Source organism: Pongo pygmaeus, chromosome 2 (genome assembly GCF_028885625.2).
Source record: "Pongo pygmaeus isolate AG05252 chromosome 2, NHGRI_mPonPyg2-v2.0_pri, whole genome shotgun sequence".
In the NCBI taxonomy this organism is placed as follows: domain Eukaryota; kingdom Metazoa; phylum Chordata; class Mammalia; order Primates; family Hominidae; genus Pongo; species Pongo pygmaeus.
In genome coordinates this window covers 111,497,491-111,520,701 of record NC_085930.1, presented here as the reverse complement: position 1 = coordinate 111,520,701, position 23,211 = coordinate 111,497,491, and the positions used below count along the sequence as shown (strand labels likewise).

Below are 23,211 nucleotides of genomic sequence, written 5' to 3'. Positions count from 1 at the left end.
CTTGTCTCCACAATGCGGGAGCCATTAGGTCACAGGGGTCTGAGGAGTAAGTGAGATACAAAGTACTAAATGCCAGGTATACAGTCAGCACTTTCTAAATGGGGCAGCTGAAGATGCGGTGACTAAGGAATGGCTGACCAGGTGGCTGTGAGGCTTACCTGAGACGGCTCCTGGGACCTGTTCTTATTCCTGACTTTCTGGTGGCAGTGATGGAGGAGTGTGGGGTCATGGTAGGGAGGAGGCTGCTTTTTCAGCTGCAGTAAACCTGGCCCGAGGGAGGGCTGTAACCCTCAGGAGTGTTGGGACTCTTGGTGTGAAGGAAAGTGGATTTGAAGTCAGATAGACTTGGATTTTAATTGTGAAACTCTTTGCAGAGCTATGGACAGATTACTTTGTCTTTCCAAGCATATGAAAGACTTTTGGTGTAGTTCACTTTGAAATTGCTTGAAGTTCGTAAAAATCACCCCTAAATGATGCTGTTTCCTTTGTGCTTATTTATACATTGTTTTGTTTCTTTCCTATTTTCTTAAAAAGTGAATTGGATATGTGCAGCTTTGGACTTAATTTAAGCTGTGCTCAGTAATGTATTGTTACTGTTTAGAAATGGTGCCTCGCTCCCTACCTCACCCCACCTGTCACTCCTGCTCATTACTGTGAACTCAGTGCCTTTGAATCAGTTATGCTGGAAAAAGCTTATAAATGGCATTTCTACCTCATTTCCCTAATTATAGCATAGGAATTTGTACCCTCTTTTTAATTGTTCATTTCCTGGCTTATTTCCCTTAAAAAAAAAAAAAGATTAGAGTGATGAAGATGATCACAACTAACATTTATTGCAAACTCTCTTTGTCCCAGGCACTGTGCTAAGTGCTCTGCCATACACTAATTGATTATAGCTTCCCCTGTCTCTGTGGAAGGTATTATACTCACCCCCATTTAGCAGATGAGACTGATGTTATCTAATAAGGTCACAGACATGGAAAACAAAGAGCCTGTACCAAACCTCAGACCATCTGACTCCAAAAGCCCATGCTCTTAACTATGAAATCTGTTATTTTTTACTTGTTTTATGGTAATGGGGTAGGAATAAAACATTAAACAAATTCATAGTGCTGTGAGGTAAATGTGCCAAGTTTTATTTAAGGGGTTTCTATCAAAACAAAAAAGCAAGCAAATAAGGGATTTGTATCCTTGTATTTTTTTTTAACTTTAACAAAATTTATTCTTATAATTTGAGAATATATTGTTCCATATAAATTGGATTATTTCATTAAAACGTATTTGTTTCTTGATTCTGTTACATATAAAATTGTACGTGGAGAAAACATGTGCAAAGAGATGGCTAGGATTTCGGTAACAGACAAAGGTTTATAGTGAAAGCTAATCTTTTATATAACTCTTGGGATCAGTTGAACCTTGCTGAAGTATTACATTTCTTCAATTATTGTAAATTTCATAGAATGTCAGTTTTTCTATGTCTATTATATTTAAGTAATATTCATTGCATTTTTCTTTTATTTTTTAATTATACAAGTAATACATGCGGATTGATTGGTAAAAAGTCTTGCAGTCTGTAAGTAAGACACATAGTCATAATCTTCCACCTCCTCTCCTCCCCAAAGGAGCTACTTTAACATTTTAGTATCTGTTTTCTTCTAAAAAGATATATGCAGTTTTGAAAATTTAACAACTGCCTCATTAAGAATGGGCAAAGGGAGCCAACCATGGTGGCTCATGCCTGTAATTCCAGCACTTTGAGAGGCCGAGGTGGGCAGATCACTTGAGGTCAGGAGTTTGAGACCAGCCTGGCCAACATGGTGAAACCCCATCTCTACTAAAAATGCAAAAAATTAGCTGGGTGTGGTGGTGCACACCTTTAATCCCAGCTACTCAGGAGGCCGAGGCATGAGAATCCCTTGAACCTAGGGTCAGAGGTGCAGTGAGCCGAGATCGTGCCACTGCACTCCAGTTTGGACAACAGAGTGAGACTCCGTCTCAAAAAAAAAACAACAACAACAACAAAAAAACAAAAACAAAAAAACACCTATGTGCATTTTTGAACAAAGATCTTTGATATGATTTGTAAACAATAAAAAATTTATGCATTACATTTTCATGCCTTAGCATAATTTTTTAATTGCTGAAACTCAAAAACATGTTGATGTTACTTGATTTTGTTTACATCTGATTTACTTTTCTGTAAGTAGATATAACTTTTCAAAAATGTAGTCAATTTGCCAACTTTCATGTTGTTCTTCAAAAGCATCAATCTTCTCAAGACAATGAATATTGCATATTGTACTGAACAACCTTTCAATTTCAGCATGTGGAACATAAGATAGTGGGCCTGCATGTTTAGTTGGGTCATAAGAAAGAACACACACGAGGTACTGAAACCCTTTTCCCAGGAGGGACAACATTGTATCTGCATAGTGTTTGAAATCTCCTAGATTAATGGCAGCCAGTGCTCCTCTATCCCAAATTCTGTCAAATTTGTCGATATGTGTTTGGGGAAGATAAAAAATGCTGCAACAGTACAATGAAATGTTCTCTGAAGAACTCTTAAATACTTTGGCTTCAGGAACTTTGCTAATTGGTTCTTTTGAGTAAGAAAGATTCTGCTCTGTAAAAAATTCTCGTAATTCTCCCAAGTGCACTGATTTATACACCAACTACATTGTGTCCTTGGTCTGTAAACCATTTCATCTCAACAAGGAGGAAAAAATACCTTCGGTCTACTCTCACCTTTAAGAAAAGTATCCAAATGCTTCTTCAATAGCTGATGTCTTTGTTCTTGATGAAAAGCAGTATTGCCGTTCACTCACTTGTCTTGCCATTCTTCCACAGTTCGTACTCGGTTTTCCTGACCTCAGTATTGGGATACTCTTCCGTATCAAGTGAAGCTCTTGTATCATCCATAGTTTCATAGACACCATTGTCTCATAAGTGTATGTTTTTAATGCCTGTACTGGTTTATTACAAAGGATACTGTGAAGGATACAGATGAAGAGATATGTAGCTCCAGGAACCTCTGTGTGTTCGGCTATTAGGAAGTTTGTCTGACTTTCATGTGATGCTTTGAAGAGTTTGCATTTCCTGTTCCTTTATTTTATTTTTTTAGTTTTTGAGGTAGGGTCTCACTGTGTCACCCAGGCTGCAGTGCAGTGGCATGATCACGTCTCACTGCAACTTTGAAGTCCTGGGCTCAGGTGATCCTCCAGCTTCAGCCTCCCTAGTAGCTGGGTCTACAGGCATGTGCCACCACGCCTAGCTGGTTTAAAAATTTTTTTTGTAGAGATGAGGTTTGGCCATGTTGTCCAGGTTGGTCTTGAACTCCTGGCCTCAAACTATCCTTCCTTCTTGGCCTCCCAAAGTGGTAGAAGTACAGGTGAGCCAATGCAACCAGCCCTCTGGTTCCTTTATTAAATCATTTTGCAAATTCTTGTTGGACCTCCCCCACCCTGATTGGATTGAACTGGTGAACATTGCTGATTTTTTAGGAGTTTGTTGTTAACTATTTGCCTGTTTATAAGACCCATCATCATCTTTTTAGAAATACCTTAAGGTATCTCAGAAAACCTCGGGACACCGGCCTCCGTTCACCTGTCTTGAGGTGAACGTCTGAGGGGCTGTTTGGGAGCTTGCAGGGGAGCTCTTGAGAGGCACCATCATGGCCAGAGATAGGACGATATTAAAGACTAGAGGGAGAGATGAGATATGTCAGATAGCAGGGGAAGTTATAAGAAAGGAATTAAAATCATTGTCTGCTGACTTTAAATAGTCACAAGTCCTAGAAAACTTAAAATGTATATTCAAGTTGGGATCAGGGAGAGGGAATAAAGTAAGTGAGGGAGGCTATGGGATCTGATATCTACTTTGACCAGAAAGAATGTGCAATTGGGTTGGGAGTGCCTTGGAGGAGGAAGAGTTGATGACAGAGGGGCACAGGTTGTCCAGGGTGTAAGTGGTAGCCAGGAGACAGCAGGGCCAGGGATGGTGTCATTCTTTGTCTCCTACATTTTCTGAACTTTTCTGGAATCCTATTAACAATTTTAGCCAAAATTTATCATCAGCATCAGTGGTTCCACTGCAGCATGCAGGGATGGTTTCTTTGTCTGCTTGTGGTTTGGGCCCCTGCCTTTAACTTCTCTTTTCCCTCCAGGACTTGAGGCTCTGTTATCCATAGTGAGTGCCAAAGGGTTGGATCCCTGCAGTCCACAAGGGGACAGGACCTGCTCTCACTAAAGGCTGGGCCAAATGGGGTTGGCCAGCCACCTGGCAAGCGGGAAGGTCTGATGTGGTATCCTGCCCAGGTGTGCAAGCAAGGCCAATGATGAGGGCCAGACATGGCTGTAACACGAGGAGAGGGTACCCCAGAGCAGAGAGAGATTTCTTTGAGGACCTCACAACACAACGTTACAGGCTCTTCAGCTTCCAGTGATTTAGGAAGATTGAGATAGATCGGTACAAAGTATGGATTCCATCTAAGATTCTCTATATAAGATGTGTGTGTCTATGTGATTTTCCTTCAAATTTTGTATTTTACATACGGAAGCAGACATACACATATATAGAAACACACACACACTATTATCTGTATATATGCTGCTGTTGACACCAACAGATACTTACAGTACCTGGCCAAGAAGACAATGAAGTAAATAAGTAGTTTTGGTTTAGGGCAAGGTTCTCAACCAAGCAATTTTATATCCAGGGGACATTTGGTAATGTCTGGAGACATTTTTGGTTGTCACATCTTGGGGGTGAAGGGTAGTGCTACCTGCATTTAGTGGGTAGGCACCAGGGTTGCTGCTAAACATCCTACGATGCCCAGAATAGCCTTCCACAACAAGAATTATCTAACCTCAAATGTCAATAGTGCTGAGGTTGAGAGACCCTGCTTTAGGGAATGAAATTCAACCTATAGAATAGTCTAAAATCTGTCTTATTATCCACTACCTTGTTTTATTGTGAATATTTCAAACATATCAAACATTTAGAACTAATATTAACTGTATTTTTTAAGGAAATAAAACATATGGGTGCATTTGTAAGGAAAGTTTTAAAACCTCATTTCCTCACTCCTTCCCCAGAGGCAACTAACTTCCTGCAGATGGACTGTTTTCTTCTAGTGTGCACTTTAGCGCCTTGATTACACATGTAAGTGTCCATGAAACAGCATATTGTACTGCACAAGCCCTTTGTGATGGCGCCCTCCTGTATTTGTATGTGACAGGCTGTTTTTCTAGAAGTTTGAGCAAAAGCATGAGCAGAGAATAGTAGTGCATCTAAATGAAAATGTTTCCATTTTCTAAGTAATTTACATTTCCTTTAAGTGGTGGTCAAAAATTATAAAAGATGTTTAATGTGTTAAATCAGGTTGAGGAAAAGAAACCAAAAGTAATGATTTGCAGATTTTAAAAGGTGGCAGATTTCAAATCCAGAATCTTCTTTCTGTCGTGACACAGAGTAGGGTGAATATGCTTGTCCTTAGATTTGTTGAAGGTGATGATGGTGCTGACCCCTCTGTCTCTCCCTGGCCTGCACCCTCTCTTTCCCTGCCTGGCGTCTCTCAGCCTCTGCTGCCAGCATCCTTGGAAGACATTTCCTCCATCTCTGCATCATTTTTTAGAGCCGGCCAGTTTCTATGGCAACGGTTAGATTGAAAGATGAGCGGCGAGCAGGAGACCAGGCTTGAGTGAGACAGCCGGTGGTGGTGTGTGTCCCTGACGTCACCCTCTGGGCGTCTGGATAGGACGATCCTGGCTACTCCCATTCAGGGCTGCTGTCCAGTGCCGCTTTATTGGCAGTGCTGCCAGGGTCTCCGTTAGCTCTCTGCAAATTGCCTTCCTTTCTGCTGCTCCTACTCCCTCCTTCCCCCATAGAATTTTTCTTTTCATTGCCCACTTTCCTGTTTTGGCTCCAGACTGTCGTTAAGAATGTACAGCCTAATTCTGGTGTGTTTCGGGATGTTCTTCTGTCCAGTATTCTGGAAGGGCGGGGAGGCATGGCAGCGTTTTACTTGACGTTGATGGCGCTGTGAAGTCCATTCTCTCCTCTGCAAGACTACTGACTATGCAGAAATTTATTGAAGCGGATTATTATGAACTAGACTGGTATTATGAAGAATGCTCGGATGGTAATTATGGCCCCTGCAAAATAGAGCCGGGATGTATAGGGGTATTGTCTCCTTCTGGGTGGGGGGGTCCTGAAACCTTTAGGGGAGACAGGCGGCTGGCGGGTGGGGGTACCAGAACTAGCACCACTGGCTCTGACAATTCCAAAGGCATGGTGGAGGAGGCGGCAGGTGGGCAGGGCTCTTTACCGTGAAAGACTCCTGCGGTATGTATGATCGTTTGCTTAGAAGGGGAGATGGTTTTTGGTGTGCTGGGCTTGTAAGTGTTATACTTCTATTGGATTGAATTTTCTCTGGTGTGAGACATGAGTGTGTTGTTGATGCACGTATGTGTGCAAGTGTAAATGTGTTCACTGCGCTCTTGCTGTTGGAGGGGTTAGGAAACTGGGGGCTTGGAATAGGGTGTTCAGGAGGTGGCTTCCTGGACTGTCAGCAGCAGGCCTGGAAGACTCTGCCCTTTTCTGAGCCCAGACCTGGGAAACATCAGAGGCTGGAGAAAAGGCAGAAGCAGCTTACCACTTAGCGGGTGATTCAAATGAAGTTTGCTTGTTGGATCCAACAGAGATGGGGGTGGGGAGGTGATAGGAGGGGCAGGGAAAGAATGTGTCCTTCTGTCACTACCTTGGTTTGTGCAGGGAGGGTGTGGCACATTCCAAGGGAGACTGGGCGGAGGCCAAGTTGTGTGGCTGGACAGGTCTCAGGAGGTTTCAAGCACACAGAAAACAGCACTGAGGTGCGCTCTCAGAGACATCACAGTGGGCGGGGTCTCAGGTTCCTGGGGTGTTGGACATCAAAATTGTGTATTACACAGTTAATCTGTCTTTAATTTCGTCTTGAAAATGACCCTCATATCACATGCCTTCACAAAAAAGGGGCCCCATTAATATATACACTTTGAGGGTCTGTTCCCCAGTGATATGTTCCCAGCCCTATATGAGCCATTAATAGATAAGGTAAGTGCTTTCTAATTGAGTCGGGAGTTTCAGAATGCTCTATTCCTGACTACATTTGATTAACCTGAATGATGTAACAGGCTGGGACCTGGCCTAGTTAGTAAACTGAAAAACTACATAATTATCTCTTATCCACTGATTTTTGCCTTGACTGTGGGTTAAGACTTTCTCAGGGGATGGTATTTAAATGTGTGGAAAACTGTGTGGAAAAACTATGCCAGTTCAACCTCACTGTCCCCCAGCTTTAAATGCAGACATTGTCATGTTCGTTCTGTGTACGTCTTTAACTATCTTGAGTAACAAGGATTGGAGGCAGTTCCCAGGGTCATGAGGGGAAAGAATGAATGAATTCTTTTTTCTTTGGAATATATTCATTCTAAAAGCAAGTTCCCATTCTGTTACCTAACTCCAAAAGGAAATTCTAGAGATGCACCTTTTTGGAAACCATCATTGACCTCCTTCTAGTTTCCTTGGTGATTTGTGACTCATTGAACCCTCTATAACTTTTTAAAGTAAGGGATTGAATACATCCTCACTGTACCATTGGATTAGGAGGTACTGGTTACAGCAGGGTGCTGTCAGAGGCCCGTGGATGAGTCAGGTGTGGCCATAGCTTTGTGGATGCCATCCTAGAAGTGGAGGAAGGTTTCCTAATACCATGACCCAATTGCCACACTGTCCAGTTCCCTTTACACCCTGAAATGAAGCCAGTCACTTGCCATGGTCAATCTGGAGGGTGAGCGGAGGCCTACTCTTATCTGGGTGTCCATCAGAAGGATTTTTCTTACCCAGCACTTCCTCAGTTGAGTCTTTTGGCCCTGAGAGACCCTGATCTGTCTTCCTTTAAGAGCAAAGGAAAATAGAAGAGGAGATGGCTCATCTGTTCAAGGGTAAATATATTGATTTATTTACTTCTGAATTATTGTTTTGTCTGAATGTATGTTGAGCAAAATACTTGTCCTTTATCTTCTATCCCATTTTGGATGAAGGGAAGAAGGTTTTTGAGACAGAATTTACTGGGACCACTGGTATTCTCATAATCCCATTTAAAGAGGTAGCAAAATAGGGAATAAAAGGAACAGAAGTCCAGAAATAAACTGGTTTAGGAAACGTACAAAAAGGAGATTTCAATTATGTGCTAATTTTGTGGTTACTTGTTTACACATTTCTAACTAGTTGGGTTCCTTCCTAGCTTCAGGCAGATTAGTCTGGAAATGAAATTTGCCCCTGTTTATATGTACCTGTCTTTTATTTGCCTGTGTCTTTTTTATTGCAACTCAATAGACACACACCATTGCTTTGTCTCTGATTATTTGGCATTTGAATCGTCAATGAGGGAAGCTTTTACGGAACTTTTGATACTAATAAAAGGTGAGTCAAATGTTTTAAAAAAGATGCAGAATCATCATTTATGTCAGAGTTACTGACTCACACTTAAATTGCAGTGTTAGCACTGAAAAAGAAATGTATATGGAAGGGAATATAGATTGCAGGCCAATTAGGACCCCTCTTTTGAAGTTGGAATTAAGGGATAGCTACTATTCTCTTCTATCTTTGAGGGTTAGGAGAACTTTATTCAGTGTTGAATAACTGTATTCCTCCTGTTTATTAATGTTTGTTGTGGTGGTCTTCTATTCAGCACCCATCTCTGCCTGCCCTGCTCCCCTGCCCCCAGAGGAGGATATAATAAGAGGCATGGGACAGACAGGGGCTTATAATAATAAGACATTGGAGGGGTTGATTATCCAGTGTCTTCAAGTAACTTTTATAAGAGATTTGAAATAGCCAGCGATCAATGCAAAATAGCAATAGCCTTGGCAGAATTTGCACATACATACTCAGTGTTTACAGTTTAAACTCCGGTGTCAGACAGGGTCATAGTTACCCAGATTGGACGCATCCCATCTCTGGTGCAGAACCTCTAAAACTTGGAAATCATTGAAAGTCATCTGCTTATTAAAAAAGCAGATTCTCAGACTCACATCAGACTAGGAAAAGTCCTGAGAAATCTAAATTTTTAGCACATACTTTGGGGGATTCTTTACATCACGTGTGTTTGGGAAACTGTGCTGATTGATGTCCATGGAAAGCAGCCTCAGGCATGGGGAGGGGCTGGAAAAGAATTATTTAGGTCAGTTTTGGGATCTTAGATTGTTTCTTGGCTACACTGGTCACTTTTTAAAGTGTGCTTAGAAAGAGTATGACACCTTTTTAATTTTCAAAAGGACTTGGGTTCAGTGTATGTCCTTATGTTAAAGAAACAGCCCTCTTTGTAGTTACTCTAGAAATAGGTAGAATGGCAGAAAGAGCGCTGGCTGTCTGTTTTTGAGGCTGTTTTGTACTTCATGTGGCCACGTGATATGGGAACATCCTGGGATTTCTGTGAGCCTCTGTGAACTCAGATTCCCCATCTGGAAAACAGGAGTAACAACACTGGTTGGAGCCTTTATGGAGTGTAAATAAAGTAATTGCTCTTTGTAAGCGACAAAGAGCCAGGTCAGTGTTTAATTTTATTTTCTCAGAAATAGTACTAGTTACTAAGGCCTTTAACAAAAAAAATCTCTTTGAAAAGGCTAATGGGGGCCTGGTATAGTGTGTCATGCCTGTAAGCCCAGCATTTTGGCAGGCTAAGCGGGGAGGATCACTTGAGGCCAGGAGTTTGAGAGCAGCGTGGGTAACATGGTGACATCCTATCTCTACAAAAAATAAAAACATTAGCTGAATGTGATGACGCGCACCTATAGTCCCAGCTACTCGGAAGCTGAGATGGGAAGATTGTTTGAGCCCAGGAGGGTGAGGTAAGCTATAATTATGCCACTGTACTCCAGCCTGGGCGACAGAGTGAGATCCTGTCTTTAAAAAAAAAAAAAAGGAATGGTATTTTGAACAAGATACAGCATTTTGACCACCTGTTTGTTGCTTCACTTTCTTTTGTAATCAGACTTGCTCTCCATCACCGCTCACCTTCCCGTTTTATAACCTGATAGATTTGAATGTTGGGGCAGGAGGTGGTCTAGTTCATGCTGATTTCACAAATGAAGAAACTCAGATAGATTGTCGCAGAAGTTATTCTTAAAGTTTCTTACTCTATAATGAAGATTTATGGTATACACAAGGGCAGTCTGGTGCGCTCTGTTCCTCACTTGATTTCAGTGATCTCTGAAATGTCACCCAAGATGGCGGTGGCTGGTTCATGAGTGTTTTTTTTCTTTTTGTGCATGAGTGAAGTTTTGTTAGAGGTATTTTAAGCATTAATTGAAAAGCTGCATTTCTGAACTGAGTTTTCGAATTTTCCTACATGTTGATGCAAACAGATCCCCATTTCTCTGTCTTGTGTTTTATTGTGTGATGCGCCCATGAAGGTAGAGGTTGACTTCTCTCTTTCCACATACAGCACTCTCCTCTATGGTTATTAAAGGGATTAAAAAAAAAAAGAATGAAATGTAAACAGTTTTATAATATAACTGTTTTTATTAATATCACTGGCTATAGTAAAATAGAGATAATATCCTCTCTGATATAGGAGCTGAGGACTAGAGACTTGGCAAGAAAGCCAAAGCAAGCCTGGAACCCAAGTTTTTGGAGGTTTGTGGTGCTCTTGTTTATTTAATTTTAATTTTGTTTTATTTATTTATTTCTTTTTTTTTTTGAGATGGAGTCCTGCTATGTCATCCAGGCTGGAGTGCAGTGGCACGATCTCAGCTCACTGCAATGTCTGCCTCTCAAGTTCAAGCGATTCTCCTGCCTCAGCCTCCTGAGTAGTTAGGATTACATGTGTCCATCACCATGCCTGGCTAATTTTTGTGTTTTTAGTAGAGATGGAGTTTCACCATGTTGGCCAGGCTGGTCTCGAACTCCTGATCTCAGGTGATCCGCCTGCCTTGGCCTCCCAAAGTGCTGGGATTATAGGCATGACCACTGCACCCAGCCTTATTTATTTATTTATTTAGAGGCAAGGTCGTCTTCTTGTCACCCAGGCGGGAGTGCAGTGGCATGATCACAACTCATTGCAGCCTTGACCTCCTGAGCTCAAGTGATCTTCCTGCCTCATTTTTTAATTTTTTTTTGTAGAGATGGGGTCTCACTATGTTGCCCAGGCTGGTCTTGAACTCCTAGGCTCAAGTGATCCTCCTGTCTCAGCCTCTCAAAGTGCTGGGATTACAGGTGTGAGCCTCTTTGCCCAGCCTTATTTATTTATTTAAATTGTATGAGCAAGGTCTTTGGGGACATGACCCTCAGTCGTGCCAGCCCTGCTTTCTAGGAGCAGAGAAGTGAAATGTGAGTGAGGAACATTGAGCATCAATGGGACAGGTGAAGTGGAGAGAAAGATGCTCATACCTGAAGGAGATGGGGAGCAGTGCTGAACCAGACCTTGAAAGATAGGAGGATTTGGGCCTAGGGAGGTGGGGATGGTGAGGTATAGCAGAGGAAAAACTTTATGCCTCTACCCTGCTTGATTCAGTAGCTAGGTGCCCTGAGAAACAAACTGATAAAAAACATTAACAAGAGAAAAATCAGTTTTAATTATGTAAGTAGGCACTGGCAATCACAAAGAAAGAAGAGTCAAAGAGGCAAGTAGAATTTGGAGGGTTCTGTATCATCCCAAAGGGCAACAAAGTATGGAGAAAAGGTGAGACAAAGGAAAATGGGTTTGGGGTTCCTGCTGGGGAGTAAGTTATGGGAAGGCAACTTGGAAACGTGGGATACGCAAGACATGTTTAATAAGGTATGTGCAGATTCAAGTGGATGCCTCGTCCATAGATAAGAGATTGTACAGGAGATGGAGACACCCTTCAAAATGTAAATTTCCTTTACAAAAGGAAAATTTATGCTCCGTTTTTAGAGCTTTTCTGGCATCTGCTGTTCTTCAGTTGCTTCTGCTCAAAATAATCCTTATGCCAAAGAGGCATATTTTGTTTGTGGGGGTGGGAGTCTGGTCCCCTTCGTAGGTGAGCTAAGGCAGTAGCATTATGTAGGCAGAGGTTAGCAGCTTGTTTTGTCTGTTTGAGGTGTGGTGGGAAGCCAGGCTGGAAGTGGAGGCTGCAGGGGAGATGTAGGATGTGGAAGCCAAGAAAATATAGAGCTCCCATCTTGAAAATAAGGGGCACCCTTTAGATCAGTGCTATCCAGTGAAGCTTTTTGTAATGCAGTAAATGTTCTATTCTCTGCTGTCAAATATGGTAGCCACTGGTCACATATGGCTGAGGAGCACTTGAGATATGGCTAGTGTGACTGGTTTTTAAACTTGATTTAATTTTAATCCGTTTAAATGTAAACATAAATAGCCGCAGTGGCTCGTGGCCTCTCTTTGGTCAACACAGGGTAGAGCTTTGGGAAGATGACTTCTATGGAGTATGTCAAGTAGATGTGAGCGGGAGACAGAGAATGATGTGCCTCCGCCCTGCAAGAGGTGATTGACCCTCCACTCCACTGGTCTTCCTGTCCAGTGTTCCTGGAGATGGATCAGGAACTCTCTCTCTGCTTCCCTGCTGTGGGTCCCAGTGTCTAGTCTAAGCCTTTGATACAGCATACACATCTGTTACTTAACTGCCTTTCACACCTCCAGTTCCAGGCTCCATGTCCAGCCTGGCCCAGCCCTCTTCATCCCTCGGTTGGCACAGGGGTTCCCAGGCTTTCTTGCCGATCTTTGGGGGTTGTGTTTTGCTTTGACTTTTGGAGAAACTACACTCTCAGGGAAGATGCCCTTTGGCCCATCTCTGCCTTTAACCGTGAAGTGAAGGCAGATGTGCATGAGTTTTCAGAATTCTCTCACACCCTTGCAGCAGGAGGGGAGGAAAGAAGAGATTGGGAGAGGGATATCCTGAAGAGTGTCTAAACCCAGAGAAATGGGGTGACATGAAGAGTCTAGGGTGGTCCTGTGTTCAAAATTTCATGTCTTAGCAGCCAGCCTGAAGGGGCTTCCACTGGCCTAATATGGGGCAATTTGAACATCAAAATAAATAATAGTAGTCAAGGATTATGACTTACAGAATAAAAGAAGAATCCATGAGTCTATACAGATAAGAATAAATGAATGACTAAATAATGGGAGGGAAGAAAAAGTTATTACTAACAATAGAAAGCCAACTAATAAGTGTTGGAATGATGGAATTAGAAATTAGAAATTCACCACTTTCCCATCCATCCACATAAATGACTAAGTCAAGACTTATTAAAACTAGTGGTCTCAAAGTATATCACCATGAAACACTGTTGAATAACAAAGGGAAAAATAATAGCTTCACAGTGAGGAAACCAAATGATCAAAGTAAACATTGGGCTTTAAAAACTGGAGCTTTAAAAATTACCGATGGGGGCTGGGCGCTGTGGCTCATGCCCATCTGTAATCCCAACACTTTGGGAGGCCGAGGCGAGTGGATCACTTGAGGTCAGGAGTTTGAGACCAGCTTGACTAAATGGTGAAACCCCATCTTTACTAAAAATACAAAATTAGCCAGGCGTGGTGGCAAGCGCCTGTAATCCAGTTACTTGGGAGGCTAAGGCAGGAGAATAGCTTGAACCCAGGAGGCGAAGGTTGCAGTAAGCAGAGATCACACCACTGCACTCCAGCCTGGGAGTCAGAGTGAGACTCTGTCTGGAAAAAAAAAAAAAAAAAAAAATTACTGATGGGACTAGGCATGGTGGCTCACACCTGTAATCCCAGCACTTTGGGAGGCTGAAGTGGGTGGATTGCTTGAGCCTAGGAATTTGAGACCAGCCTGGACAACATAGTGAGACCCTGTCTCTACAAAAAATAAAAAAATCAGCAAGGCATGGTGGCATATGCCTGTGGTGCCAACTACTTAGGAGGCTGAGGTGGGAAGATCGCTTGAGCCTAGAGGTTGAGGCTGCAGTGAATACTACTGCAGTCCAGCCTGGGCAACAGAATGAGACCCTGTCTCAGACAAAAAAAAAAAAAAAAAAAAGTTAACATTGGCAGTAGTGGGACCGCTCCACAGCAGACGCCTCCTGAGAAGATGCACTGAAGAGAAAGTAACACCACTTCTGTGTTTTCTTGCCAAAAGTTCATAAACAGAATCTAATCATAAGAAAACACCAGGAATACCCAAAGTGAGGGACCTTCTACAAAATAGTTGGCCTATATTGTTAAAAAAAATCTGTCTTGAAATATGAAGACTCAGAAATTGTTCCAGATTAAAGAAGACTTAAGAGACCTGACTGTTGAATGAAACATGTGATCTTGGATTTCTTTTGCCATAAAGGATGTTATTGGGACAACTGAAGGGAATCTCAACAAGATCTATGGGTTACAAAATAGTAGTGTTTCAGTGTCGAGAAAGAGAAAGTAAATGTAGTAAATGTTACCATTTGGGGAATCTTTTTGTACTATCCAAGAGTTTTCTGTCCTATTCTTGTAACTTTTCTGTAAATCTGAACTGTGTATCCCCAAAAACAAAATATTCATCGTTCATTTCTGATGGAGGCATACCAGCGTTCACTGTAGTGTTCTTTATTCTGTATATTTTAAATATTTTTATAATTAAAGGTTGGAGAAAAGTAATAAAGTCATGTTCTAAATATTGTGTAATATATAGAGTCTTGGACATCATTTAGAACATCTAAGTCTCTGTATATTTCATAATAGGGATACTCTAGATTTGAATTAAAAGATGAGTATAAATGAATTTATTATGAGTAAAGTCACTTGATAGTATTTTTGAATTGGTGAAATTAGCTTTTGTTTTCCTTTATATACACTGTGGCCAGCACAATATCCTACTCATCGTCAATCTGATACTTGCTGAATGAACCATGCACAAGGTGGAGGTTCTTCCTCTCTCACACCTTCTCAGGGGTTCAGAATAACCATTTGTGTCATTCACATCTGAGTTGAATTAGTCTAATCCGATAAAGCTTATTGATATTAAATAAATATTTTTTGAGTGTGTTTATATTTAAAGCTTATGCAGTATTTCAAAATGGAATTTTGAACTCCCTGCCTGAATTTCTACACTTTTTTTTTTTTTTTTTGCTAAGAACACATCTTTAACATGGTAAAATACAGCTCTAATTTTCAAGTTCTAAAAAATTAACTGGAGGGCTGGGCGTGGTGGCTCACGCCTGTAATCCCAGCACTTTGGGAGGCTGAGGCATGCGGATCACGAGGTCAGGAGATTGAGACCATCCTGGCGAACGCGGTGAAACCCCGTGTCTACTAAAAATACAAAAAAAAAAAAAAAAAAAAAAAAAAAAAAGCCAGGTGTGGTGGCAGAAACCTGTAGTCCCAGCTACTCAGGAGACTGAGGCAGGAGAATGGTGTGAACCCGGGAGGCGGAGCTTGCAGTGAGCTGAGATCGCGTCACTGCGCTCCAGCCTGGGCGACAAAGCGAAACTGTCTCAAAAAAAAAAAAAAATTAGAGGATGCATATGTCCTTAGACTTTTAAATAAAATCTTTATTACGTCTGGCTTTCTATTTAGAGCCACTTGTATATGATCTCATATTAGTCTTTATGGAGGTAGTAATTCAATTTAGCTGACATTTTTAGCCACCTGAGCAGAATTCTCGGCCCTAAGGATTCAAAGATGAATGAGATATAGTTCCCGAACTTGTGCAGAAAATTGTTTTATGAAGACCTTGCCTCTGCTAAAATCTTCTCTCTTGGCTACCTGGGGGATGCAGCTTGTTCGAGAGGTTGGAATGAGCGTCCTGGTGTAGCCGTTAGGAGCAGGAGACCTGCACAGTGTAGCTGGGAGATGGCTGAAGCACAGAGATTACAGAATGAGCTGTGATTCTCCGAGATGCTAGCACCTGGGGCTGCCTTTCACTGGGTTTGATGGAAGAACCTCCCGTTCTCACTGTTACAGGCAAAATCGAACGGTATAGAGGAATTGATATCAAGGTATGCAATTAAACTGTGGCTTCTTTCTGCAGGCAACTTTGCAAGCTATTAGGCTTTAGATTTTTTTCTTACCTTGTTCTAGCAATTAGAGAGATCTTTATAAATTTGACTGTGGAAACACAGATTTAGGGTAAGAGCAGGATTTTATGAAATGGAGATTGATAAAGAGAAAATGGAGGTTATTATCAAAGAAGGACTGGGATGAATTAAGTTTAACGAGTTAATGGTCATTGCATTTTTTTCCGTTTTGCTAGAAATCAGAATGATCCCTTCCTTTCCCTGCTCAGCACTGTCAGGCAGTTGTCACAGTCAGATTTGTCTCCACATCTTAAGCCCGCCCACAGGAAGTCTCTCATCTGGGGGTGTTGGGCAAGGCTTCAGCAGGACAATTCCTCCGCCTGCGCCCCACCTTTAGACAGGTGTGCCTGCTCAAGGCTTAGTTGATGTTGCCCCATGCAGTTGCTGTGAGACTTCTAGGAAGCTACCACTCTTCATTGCTGCTGGGGGAGGAAAGGTGGAGAGACCGAGAGCTTGCTGAGGTCCTGTACCTGCCTTCAGGGCTTTCCTCTGAATCTCCTGCACCTGGCAGGGCATTCCCACCCCGCTAAGTGCTTCACCCCGCCCCGCCCCTCCTCCAGGCTCGTAGGAGCCACCCCCTTCCGGGTCCTGCCCGGGTGATGCTGGGCCAGGAGCTTTGTGTACACCCCTCCACTTCAGCTGAGCCAGGGCATGTCTGCGGCCCAGGCCGGGGCGCAGCATGTGTCCTGGGGGCCCGGGCCTGCATGGCTCCTGTGGGTAGGGGTTCGGGGGCACCCCCAAGGATGGGTCCCTTAGGGTGATGTTTTGGCTTTGGGGTGACTTCAACAATGTCCCTGAGAGACAAGGGCAGGGAAGAAGAATATTTTGAATACGACTGCCAGGATGAAGAGAGGAAGCCAACCCACAGGCAGCATGACACCCAGGACCTCTTGGAAGAGGGTAAATTCTGTACTTGGCTCAGATTTGATCCTTTCCTTGTTAGTATCTAAATAAGCTTGAGTGTTTTGCTGATTTCATAGCACTCTTTTTTTTTTTTTTTTTTTAATTGGGGTATAAGTTAGAGATCTTATGCAAATGGCTTAAAGGTGTCCTTGTAAGAGCCCCTACCCCCTCACCCAGAGAACAGCATTTCTAGCTCCTCAGGAAGTCCCTTGGTCCCTTTCTAGTTTACATCTACCTTCCCAGAAACAATTGTTATGACTTCTGTCACCTTAGATTTGTTTTGCCACTTCCCGATCTTTGTAGTGAAATCAAACAGGGTGTATTCCTTTGTGTCTGGCTTCTGTTGCTTAACTGAGGTCTTTGAAATTCATCCTTGTTGTTGCAGATATCACTAATTGTTTTTTTGTGTGTGGCATTCCAGCATTCTGTTTTAAGAGATTCAGTTGTTATCTTGTGACTGGTTGGGTTTTGGTAAGTTAGTGGACAAGAGACCAGTCTTATTAAATGAAGCATGTTTTTGTTCTGGCAGTGTTTATTTTTTAAAAAAATTATTAATCACTTTTCTGAAATAAGGATTTTTTAAATCTTAGAAATATTTCAAAATGAATAGCCCAAGGCTGACATTGAAATCTGAGAGCCCACCACCGGCTCTCTTAAAGAGATGCTCCTTTGCAGGGAAAAGGGAGGATGTTAGGTAAAGATAGGCCCAGATGCTGCTATGAGCTTTCTAGTTGGCCTTCCAGGGCTTTCACCCACAAACCAGAGAAAGGGGCTTTGGGGGCTGATCAGGATGTTTAACAATGACTAATGTTGTTTAGGTCCCTTGAGTAAAAACAATCAGAATATGTTTCAAACTTCTGCTTTAGGATGGTCTATTTTCCTGTCTCGGGATAACTTTTTTCTTTTTTCTTTTTTTTGGGACAGGGTCTCACTCTGTTGCCCAGGCTGCAGTGCAGCAGTGTGATACTGGCTCACTGCAGCCTTGACCTTCCGGGCTCAAGCAATCCTCCCACCTCAGCCTCCCTAGTAGTGAGTAGCTGGGCCCACAGGCACACACCAACTTGCCCAGCTAATTTTTAAAATTTTTTGGTAGAGACAGGATCTCACTAAGTTGCCCAGGCTGGAACTTTTGTTTTCAACGTTATTTATAATCAGCCATATACTGAAAGTATTTTTCTTTTCAAGTTACTGTTCTAAAAATATGGTTAACACTTCCCCTTCAGGACAGCTGCAAATATTTTATTGCAGGAAGGGAAGAAACTGGGAGAAGCCAGGAGAGGGTGAGGGACCCAGTGCTGGGGCCTGCATTCTGGCTGGTGCCCTTCTGGCCTTGTCTTGAAGGAGATGGGGGAGGGGAGAGGAGTGACGGGATTGAGGATTTGTTAGGTCCCTGGAAGGGATCAGGAGAAAGGTGTCCATCTGCCCTTGTAGAACTAGGGCTTCCTCAGATTTAGCTGGATTAGCTTCCTGCCCCTTTAATCTCTGCTGCTTCAAGTGCAGCCAGTGCCCTCATCACCTGGGAGCTTGCTAGAAATGCAGAACCTTAGGCCCCAGCCCAGACCCACTGAGTCAGCATCTGCCTTGTAACAAGATGTCCAGATGATGGGCATGCATGTTAAAGTATGAGATGAGCTGCTGCTGCCTTAAAGCCTAGCAAGAGTTTTAAAAAACCAGTCATTGAACTGTATGATTCTAGATTAAAGGCTATAAAATATTCTGGAGCAGTATCATATATCCTAGTCAAGAGAGGAAAAAAATTTGTGTTGTGCCCATTTCATGTATATAATGTATATAAATATGTGATGATATATAATATATAAACATAAATATATATTATATGTAAATATATGACGAGAGAGACTCTTTCTCTCTCGTCATATATTTTGTCAACCAAGTGAAATAACAGGCACTAGAACTTAGAGAAATCACAGTTTATTCTGATCCAGGCTTGAGGACTTGAGCCCAGTAACACAGGCTCAGTATAGACCGAGAATGTGTCCTGAAGTAGACAGCTTGAGACACGGTAGATATGCATTTTCTAATAGGGGGATACGTGTAACACAGAAGGTTGGGAAGAGGATAGTGAAGCAATAGTTCCTTTCCTGTAATTCTGTTTGGTGCACAGCGATGCTGTACATAAGATAAGGTAAATATGCAGTTGAGCAGTAGGGAGAAAGTTTAGTTATCTTAGGGGTCTAGTGGAGGGTGACTGATTTTGTCAATCCTACCTTTTGTTCTACTTCTGATAAACCGGTTTCTGACCAGTTCCTGTCAGCAAAATATTTGACAAACTCCAGTTACACAAGCAAGAGGTCAGCTTTAGTTTATAGGCCTAGGTCTTATTACCCTCGTGCTCCTCTACAGCCATCAGGGACTACTGTTAAATTTTTCATTAGAAATTTTCTTTTCCTGAAAATTTATGTAGATACATGTATTAAACTTTTTTAAAAAAACCAAGAGCCAGATGATGATGATAGTGAATGTCATTGTGCACTTCCTACGTATTTGGCACCATTTGAAGTGATGTTAAATCTCTGCTGCTTCAAGTGCAGCCAGTGCCTTTATGTGGATTCATGCATTGAACCTTTAAAACATTTGAGGTCAAGTACTGTTATTATTCCCATTTTATAGGTTTATGGGAGGAAATGTAAACAACTTGTCTAAAGTCACACAGTGAGTTAAGTGGTCCCAGCCTATTTAGAATGGCTGTAGAACTCTCTGCTCTTAACTATGATGCTAGCAGTTCTCAAAGTGGGGTCCCTGACCACAGCATCAGGATCACCTAGGAACTTGTTAGAAATGCACCTTCTTGGAGGCCAGGCATGGTGGCTCACACCTGTAATCCCAGCACTTTGGGAGGCAGAGGCGGGTGGATCATGAGGTCAGGAGTTCAAGACCAGCCTGTTCAAGATGGTGAAACCCCGTCTCTACTAAAAATACAAAAATTAGCCAGGCGTGGTGGCGGGCGCCTGTAATCCCAGCTACTCAGGAGGCTAAGGCAGGGAATTGCTTGAACCCGGGAGGTGGAGCTTGCAGTGAGCCAAGATCGCACCATTGCACTCCAGCCTGGGCAGCAGAGCGAGACTCCATCTCAAAGAAAAAAAAAAAAAAAAAAGACATAGACCTTGCTGGGTCCCACTCCAGACCTACTGAATCAGAAACTGGGGTGGGACCAAGCAAGCTGGGTTTTAACACACCCTCTGGGTGATTCCAATGCAGATTGTCCTGTGCTAATCCACACCTTGTAGGTAACAGTGTATCTGCCGTATAATCAGATTCAAGGGAAGAGATTTTGCCTTGTATTTGTCATCTTATGATAGATAATTACGGTCTATTCTCTCCTTCTCTTGTTTATTTCTATCCAGTTTTCCCTCATACTCCAAGAAATCATTTTTAGCAGTCCTGTAGGTGAGGTGTTAACAGTATTTTTAGGATAGTAACCTCAAAAGAAAAACACTTGCCAGCATGCTTTGTTTACTTTGTAAAATGAAACAAACACACTTTTAAGGTTTGCTCCTGACATGAAAGAAGCAAGGCTGTGGTGCAGATCAGAAAGATAGCAACTTAGAAAGTTTGGTGTCATGGCCAGTTTTGCTGGAAACATGTGTATCTCAGAGCAAGCTGGGCAGGACCCCATTTTTCTCTGTCATGATCACACCACGCTTGTCTTGAGTTCACAGGAAGCCAGTACCATGTGGAGCAGAAATACTCTGTGAGTAGTGAAAATATGTGTGTGGATTTGGATCTAACTGTGTTACCTGGATTTCGAGGTGTTTCTACATTGTCAACTTGTCTAAAAGAGGTGCTTTTGGTTGACATCTATAAGATACAATTAGTATTTCAGTTGCTCTGATAGTTACAGATACAGGATACATTTGTTGTTCTCTCCAGGTCACCTTATGGGATACTAGGCACTTTCTCATGTCACTCATTTAATCTTTAAAACAAACTTTCAGGTAAACATTCTCATTTTGCAAGCAAAGCACCCGAGGCTCAGATAGTTTGCACTTGTGTAGAGTCCCTCAGCTCGAAGCACAGAGCTGGGTCTTTGCCCTGCCTTGTGGGGTTCTGTGTTTCACCATGCCCAGGCTCTAAGCTGACGGAGTTCTAGGCCCTTCCCTTGTATTATCTCGTTGAATCCTCTTATCCCATGAGGTGGGTGCTCCTGGGAGACCAGGCAGCAGGAGAGGGCTTGGCCCTCACTGTCTTTCCAGGGAGAGGAAATATCCAGGCCCTGTGTCTTCTGGCTCCTGAAAACTTGCACAATGAGAAAGCAAAATTGATCTCAGGAGCTTAGCGACATATTTAGAGGAGGGCTCTGTCTGCTTTTCGCAATCCCTCTCCTCACTATGAGATTAAGAGGGCTGAACTGCATGAATGAAATAGTGGGTCCCGCCCCGTCTCAGTGCCTGGGCAGCTGCATGAGGAGGACACTGGTGAAAAGAGAAGTTTCATGGTCACTTCCTTGTGGCCTATTACCTGGCAAATTCCCAGTGTTCTTTTTCTTTTTTCTTTTTCTTAAATGAAATGCATCAAGAAGCCTGACTTCGTAATTTCTTCTCATCAGGGTACTTCCAAACCTATTACCCATTTGCAAAGTGAATCACTAAATTTCTGGCAAATGGTATTCAGGATTGCTCAGGAGAGGGCGTGATTTGGATAGAGATGCACAATGGTCTGGAGTTTGCTAGGTGTTCTCATGACCAGGTTTAGGTTCCCCGAGAACACGGGCTGCAGGAGAGAGAATGCATTCCACTTTCCTTAGGGGTGGCTGCTAAGAGTATGTGAGTGGGCAGAGTCAGTCTTCTGCACAAAGGGCAGTTTTCAGGTGTTGAACACTAACCAGACATGATCGTCTGGAAAAACGGATGAAAAAAATGCCAGTCAGTGGTGGGAACCCAGAGCCTTCTGTGTCTATGTCCAGTGGCTGCACCTGCTGGCCGTTCAAATTCTCCATCTGGTTCCCAGGCGAAGCTGGAGATTCAGCACAGATGGAGCACATTTCTCCAGCTTGGGAGAGCATTCCTGGGCTGCAGAGAAAGGACTGGGCCCTGTGGGGGAATAACTGGATCCAGGAGTGCTGTGTCCCGGAGGTGATTGTGATGCATCAGGCTTTTGTAGGCTGTGGAGTTGGGAATGTCGGCCCCAGAGAAGGGGCCTGAGTCCTGGGCCTTTGTTAATGTAGTGTCACCGGCAGCACTTGAGGGTGCCGTGCACAACTTTCCCGATGGGTCAGTGTCGAAGGAGGAACTGACTTGGCATATCAGTACCTACCGCAGCATGTTACAAAGGTCTCTTGGTTCATGGTTTTCATTGTCCTTGTCTCCGCTTGGGATTTGGCCCTCAGTATCCATGGCTACCCCACGCAGGCCTCCTGTGGGGTCAGTCACTCTGGATGGTTCTCCTAATAGTGGGGTACCAGCATCACCCCAAGGCTGGCCATGGACAAAGAGCCTACTCACGTTCTCTGTATTTTGGGGTCCTTTTGCCACTCTGCCCACTTCTGGGGCCTGTCCCGTGTCCCTCTGCCATCCCCAGCTTTCTTGTATCATCTAAGCTGCCTAGCAGCGTCTCTCACCTGACACCTTTCCTGCTTGCTCCTCTGTGTTATGCCAGGTTATGCATGTGCCCTACCTTCTCAACTAGGTCAGGAATTCCTCGAGGGTACGATTCATTTATTTACTCAACAGACATTGAGAGCTCCAACTTAGGGGTTAGACAGATCAGGCCCTTCCATAATAGCTCTGTGACCTTGGGCAGTTTCTTTCTGTCTAAAATGGGACAGTAGTAATACTTTCCTCATAGGATGGATGTAAACGTTAAAGGAGGTGACATACAGACAACTCTTAACAGAGTGCCAGGCTCATGGTGAGGGTGCCAGAGTGAACCATGTGTTTATTGCCTTATTAAATGTCTTGGTGATAAATGGCCATTGTAGATCAACACTGGGTGTTCCAGTCTGGAGCGGGGTGGATGATTACAGCATCTAGCAAACCTGCTTCAAGTCCATGGTTGTGTCTCTCTCGACCTTGGACGAGCCACGGGCCTTTCTGTCTGGTTTGTTAAATGAGGCTCATTTATATGTTGTGGGCTTCTTCTGAGTTTTAAGTGAAATAATACTTGTAAAATGCCTAGGAAAGCAGTTGGCACATTGTAGATACCCAGTAGTAGTATACTCATTTTATTTATTCTTCTCTGCTTCTTAAATAACTTGTATTGGTGTCCTGCTCTTAGCCTACAAGGCAAGGGAAAGTAAGCCAGTAGAATAGTCACACTACA

The 23,211-nt window shown here is 42.9% G+C and overlaps 1 protein-coding gene and 1 pseudogene across 11 annotated transcripts in view; one reads left to right on the top strand and one right to left on the bottom strand.

Annotated features, from left to right (window-relative positions):
* Positions 1–23,211, top strand: part of TRAK1 (trafficking kinesin protein 1) — a 137,537-nt gene that overhangs the window by 55,560 nt on the left and 58,766 nt on the right. For 3 of the 11 annotated variants that reach the window (XM_054479767.2, XM_054479764.2, XM_054479762.2), the window contains exon 1: positions 5,774–6,139. The exons of 7 other annotated variants lie outside the window; for them this stretch is intronic. In XM_054479767.2, the coding sequence (XP_054335742.1) occupies positions 6,076–6,139 (64 nt within the window). In that variant the 5' untranslated portion in view covers positions 5,774–6,075. Of the gene's footprint in view, positions 1–5,773; positions 6,140–16,802; positions 16,930–23,211 lie in introns of those variants that run through there. One more of the 11 variants, XM_054479763.2, reaches the window with a different exon arrangement.
* On the bottom strand, positions 2,190–2,919 carry LOC129032505 (thiopurine S-methyltransferase-like; annotated as a pseudogene).